Source organism: Crassostrea angulata, chromosome 8 (genome assembly GCF_025612915.1).
Source record: "Crassostrea angulata isolate pt1a10 chromosome 8, ASM2561291v2, whole genome shotgun sequence".
NCBI lineage: Eukaryota > Metazoa > Mollusca > Bivalvia > Ostreida > Ostreidae > Magallana > Magallana angulata.
The window spans coordinates 27,421,255-27,427,310 of record NC_069118.1 but is presented as its reverse complement, the minus strand read 5'-3'; the positions used below and the strand labels follow the sequence as shown (position 1 = coordinate 27,427,310).

The following is a 6,056-nucleotide window of genomic DNA, read 5'->3' as shown; positions in this document are numbered from 1 at the left end:
TATACCTATTTTCCCTCCTAAAGTTCAAAGTTCAAACCTAATCAGGAGAGGGCAAACAGTTTTTTTTGTCTGCGCTCAAAAGAGTGGGGTGCCAACTACTCAAAATTTCAGCACTAGGGTAATTTTATATGGATAACCACAAATACAAGTATGTTTGATCGAAGTTTTTTGAGAAAATCATTACATGTAAGCTCGTACATTGACATATCTCGGACATGAGAAGAACCAGCAGGGAACGCACTGGTAATGGCCATGCTCCTGGAAGCTTAACTTTTAATGCAAAAATAATATGGTTGGTATTTAATGACATATCTCAATCAAATGTGAATACGTTTCAGCAAAATGAAACATTGCTTGCTATAAAAAGTATAACCCTTCAATCCATGTTAAAAAAATATATTTTTCTTATTTTCAACACAATCACTATTTAACCCAAGTGTTAATTTGACTGACAGTGCCGCGAACAAAAGTCGGTAAATTAACTTTCTTTAACAATCTGTAGACTTCATCTACGTCATGTTCCAACTCCATCCGAATTTTCTCGCGCAGTTGATTTTTCTCTGTCTCTTTTTCGAACCCCTCCTTCCACTTCCTTAAGTTAAGTTCATTCTGAGAGAGACCAATATTATTATTGCTAACGTATATTATCTCGCTCTCGGAATCGCACTCCACCGACTCAATTGGAGATAGCGAAGGTGTTCGAGCGGTTTTCTTGCGAAATCGTTGAAGTTTAAATCGTCCCTTTAGATTTGTTCTTTTGTGACCAGCAAAAGAAGATTTTGGTCGCTTTTTTGATTTAACCGTTGCGTCGGTTATATTTGTATTTTCATCAGGAAATTTGTTATCTGTAGAATCCAAAAATATATAAAATCTGTCTACTTTGTCATTGCTTTCATCATCCAACGACCTTCTTGTGCCACCCTCTTGGTTTATTGCTTCATTCTTTAGGTTTCTCACTCTCTCAATATATTTTTCCTGGCATGCTTTCACTATGCAATCGGATCGTATTTTCAATTGATTTTCAATCTGTACAAAGACTTGGTTTGTAAAGTGTCTCCGGTTTAGAATCAGAATGTTATCAATCACATCAAGAAGTTTCCTAACTTGGACCTCGGACTCTCGTCCTGTGCAATGGTTGTCGAACGCAACATATCTTCGATTACAAGCAGTCAGCGCGTTTTTAATTTGCTCGGGGACTTCGTTAACGTAACCAAATATGGTCATTCCTTCAAATACCAAATCGTCTTTTCTGGTAAACAATATAATCATATGATGGGAAACCTCATATCCAAACATTTTAATTAAATTCGAATATGTTTCTTCGTCGTTCTGGTTTATATTTCCAATTCCTACCACAAATATGAATACGTGAGGTCCAGGGGAGGTCAGGGAAATGGCTTTCAGAAGCTCGGTCCGGTTGTCATGGTTACACACATCCGGGGTGTCAACAACAACCAATCGTCTGTCAAAACGTTGACACGTCCCGTACCGACAGGATTTTGCATGGGAATCGTGGGAGTTGTCAAAAGCTGAATATCCTAAAATAGTGTTAGCGGTTGCAGTTTTTCCGGAATTTCTTTTTCCAATGAGAATAATTCTGATCTCCTCGTTTTCCTCTGCAATGTCTTCCCAAGCTTTGCTGATAGTATCTGTGTCAAAAAGTATCTTAGTGCAGAATTATTTGTTGTGTGATGTACTTTAGGAATCAAAATAATTATATTAAGGAAAAGTTTTGTAAATCATTTGCCTTACTGGTATTGGCCTTTCTGTCATGTTGTATATTTTATTTGATAACATGAAATATATAAGAAAGGACAGTATGACAAGAAATGTATGCTTAAGAAATGAATGCAAAAAGTTAAAAAGTGCTACATTCATTATAATAATTATTTAGTTTGTTTTAAAGAGAATGTCCCTATAGCTGAAAGGTACAGTGTATTAGGTTCATCACCTGGAATCTCAAGCCTTAGATCCTCAAGGTTCGGTATCTCAAACTCGTCTCTGTGGGAGGAGGGACACATCAGCCCTCTGGTCCAGCCACCCGCTACACACACCGGGGCTGTTAACAAAAACAAAAAAAACAAAATACGTGATAAACCGGCCTTCTGGCGGTATATCCATACTTGTATCATACTTTCAATTTTTAAATGTAGGCATTGAAATAAAAAAAATTATGAATACATGAATCAGATACTATGCGCGCTCATTTAAACCAATTAAAGAAGCGCAATGGCCGGGGACACTTTAAAGTATATTTCCACCTCCAGACAAAAAAGAGCTTAATACTATATAAGTAGAAGAATAAGATAGAATAAAAACCAAAATGCAAGTGATTTTTGAAGTACCAGGATGTCTGTAGTTAATAAGTATAATAAGTGAATTTGAAGAAGGTTGTTCGGATCGATTGTTAACAACCGTGTCCTTGTAAAAGAGACAATAAACACACGATCTATATACCAGTGACGGGTCGGTTGTTTGTACAGTCCAGTAGGACGATTTCCTCCTCTTCTTCGTCATCCTCATTATCATCTTCTTCGTCATCGTCGTCTTCATAATCTACCACGTCTATCTGTGGCAGTGGTTTGTTATGGCGTCTGGTATTTTCGCGGTTGTTCATTATGCCTATGTATGATATACAGTAATATAATTATACATGTATATTATATAACGCGGGCCAATACGGGATCCTGTACTGTACTCATTTGCTCAGTATACTCATGAATGGAATCTATAGAGGTCTTTTGTCCTTTTAGTTGTACACAAATGTAGCGGTATTGTTCATTTCTGTACGACTAATTTTATATAAAGGGCAGAAGACATCTTCACAGTTCTGTATGCTGTTCATAATAATACATGGTCATATGGTCTGGGCTTTTGAAATATTATACATTAGGATTACACGATTGTAAATTTTTGACAACCTGAGTTTGGCCGACAAGCAGGCAATGGCACCGGTTTCTTCGGTTCCTTTACAGACCTTGGTGTGGCTTTGACTTCAAACTGGGCTGGATGTAACAAAGGTCACAAAACATTTTAAAAAATACAGACGAAATCAGAGCTAACTAAACAAACAAAAAATTAATTTAAAATCGCTTTGAAGTTGATTCATTACATGATAAAGTCTGCGTAACTTATGATCACCCTAAAGACAATTTCTTTCTATATGTACAGTATACTTGCATACCGAAAAGTGATGAACTTTTACATGTACTATGATGAATTAAAGACAAGAAGAGTTTGAGCCAAAGAAACTCACAACATTACCCGGGGGAAGTTTTAGAGGAATCGGTGATTCACTTAGACGAAATGAGTAATCTGAACAAATCCGAGTTTTTATAATTTTGTGTAACACACAAATTGCCGAAACAAAAGAAATTTCTTCCTATTTTTTTATTTCCTGAAGACAAAATATGATGAATTAAAGACGAGAAGAAAAAATTATAATCTGGGACCCGTAAAAAATGATCGGGTACCACAGAAAAATAACCTAGGACCGTGGAGAATGATTAGGGACCGGTTAAATAATATATTTTAACAGATGTCTTGAGAGTCTCAGAATGCCTTGTCATGCTGGCCATTTATAACTTTACTTTCACTTTTGAAGATCTACATGGTCTGGGAATTACATTATTTTATATTTCAAGATAATTTTTCTAATTTTTACATGATTCATCCTTAAAACAGAATTATAAATTCAAAATGTTACATGTGTAAATTGATAAAGTCTATGTATATATAGTTCAAAAGCGATATAAATAACAAGATGATAACCTACATGTACATTGAATATGTACATTGTAATTATATATACATTGAATTATAACCTAATGTACATTGAATATGAAAACAACATATGCATTGAATATGTAACCTACATGTACAATTGATATGTAAACTACATGTACATTGAATATGTAATTATATGTATACTGAATATGTAGCCAACATGTCTATATGTACACTGAATATGTAATCTATAAGTATATTGAATATGTAACCTACATATACATTGAATATATGTAACCTACATGTATATTGAATATGTAACTTCAAGTACATTGAATATGTAACTACATGTGTATTAAATATGTAACTACATGTATATTGAATATGTAACTACATCTACATTGAATAAGTAACTACATGTGTATTGAATATGTAACTACATGTACATTGAATAAGTAACTACATGTGTATTGAATATGTAACTACATGTACATTGAATAGGTAACTACATGTGTATTGAATATGTAACTACATGTACATTGAATAAGTAACTACATGTGTATTGAATATGTAATTACATGTACATTAAGTGTGTAACTACATTACATGTACGATGTAAAAATATGAACAAAGTAAAAATACAAAATTGTTTATCAAAATCAATGCTTTGATTAGCCATTGGCAACAAACCTGTTCTTGGTCGTCTGACCGCCAACATTTGTATCCCGAGTGAAAAGGGACTGGCTCCATCGGAAATCCTCAGAGGTTTTGAACTCGACTTTGTTGGCCTATTGCGATCTGAAAGTGTCGAAGTTACTGTAATTTACAAAGTTCTAAATTCGTATGTAGCCATAACCAAATTTCATACGTAAGACAAAATTATTATCAATTAAAAAAAAACCCACAATCAAATTATTTGTGGTTGGGTTTTTTTGTGTACCAACATCCACATGATACTGTACTCACAAGCCATGCTTTGAAATTCAACTCCTTTAACGGTAGAATGTGTATAATCTCCAAAACACACCACCACTTGAAAATATTTTTGTTTTACATAAGTCAAAACAAAAAGGGGAGTATACAATTACGATTCTTAAATATCTGCAATTCACTTTTAAATACACGTATACCTTTGTTTTAAAGGGGGTACAAAGGAACAGCGATCGTCCGCACGAGAAAATTTCAAATGCCTTTTGTTCGTATCCAATCAGCAAAGTGTACAAATGTCCACTTTAAATATAACCTGGGTTTTTTTTTTGTACATGTATATAAACGGTTCTTAAAATTTTTCCTAATATTTGACAAGATTCGGTCATAATGATAATACAATGTACATGAGGTGTTGATTCTTATTATCATGTGGGGGTTTAATGAGTATCGAAATTCAAATTAGACAAAACATTTGAAAAGTGACTTGTTTTCAATCTTACGATAGTTACTCTGCCCAACTACATCGTTACCGGTAAACGTTTGATATCAGTTATATCTCACATAAATACATGCAAACCTAAGGTAGCAAGGGACAGTTTCGAATAAAGTACCCGTCAATATTTTTGTAAAATTGAGAGTTGCTGTACTTGAAGGCTTATGAGTGTTGCTAAAATTCATGAAATGATTTTTAATGATTATCATTAGTTAGAGGGGTGTCTCTTGTTGAAATTGATATGCAATATGTAGGCCCCTTATGTTAGGTACATGAGAATCAGAAGTAAAATGTGAAACCTGCGGCTATGACTGTTGTGCTGACTTTACACAGTGAAATTGCAAGTTACAGACGGGAGGTAAAATAACACGAAAAGTAGGTGGATGGGACATTGTAAACTATACACCGGTAAGTTTCTGACATGTGATAGTGCACCATGCACGCGGTACGGAAGGTCAACCCTCTGCAGGGAATTAGCTGGGGGAGGTCTAAAAAGCTGAAAAATCATGAAAAATTAGCAAAATATGAAAGGGTCAAAATCTCATAAAAACCAGTATGTAGAGAATTTTACAGGTTTTGACTAGTAATTTTCTTCAGAAATTGGTGATTGGTCTTATAAAGTGTGAATTAAAGGTATTTGTGCTGAATGGGAACTGAGGAAATTCTAGTTACAGAGTTCCGAAGACATGCATCCCTTGGCTACAATGAACCGTATCAAAAAAACTGTCCCCTGCCACCTTCAAGACTACATGGTATTTTCATATTTCTCCTTTAAGTGTAATTTTGAGTGGATTTTGTACCATTAGTAATACATTTTGTGAAAATGGATGATTTTCTTTGCTATAGATGTCATTACATGATTTATTCGCTAAAATATTCAAGGGGGGTAACTCCCTCTTAAATGTGT

The 6,056-nt window shown here is 34.5% G+C and overlaps 1 protein-coding gene across 1 annotated transcript; it reads right to left on the bottom strand.

Moving 5' to 3' along the window:
* Positions 1-285: 285 nt before the first annotated feature.
* LOC128160266 (uncharacterized) lies at positions 286-4,804 on the bottom strand. The gene is made up of 6 exons (XM_052823562.1): positions 4,693-4,804; positions 4,417-4,524; positions 2,922-3,005; positions 2,458-2,622; positions 1,952-2,059; positions 286-1,649 (listed from the first exon to the last, which is right to left on the bottom strand). Exons 1-6 carry the CDS (start codon positions 4,697-4,699, stop codon positions 424-426), a joined length of 1,698 nt encoding a protein of 565 aa, XP_052679522.1. The 5' UTR covers positions 4,700-4,804; the 3' UTR covers positions 286-423.
* Positions 4,805-6,056: the final 1,252 nt, after the last annotated feature.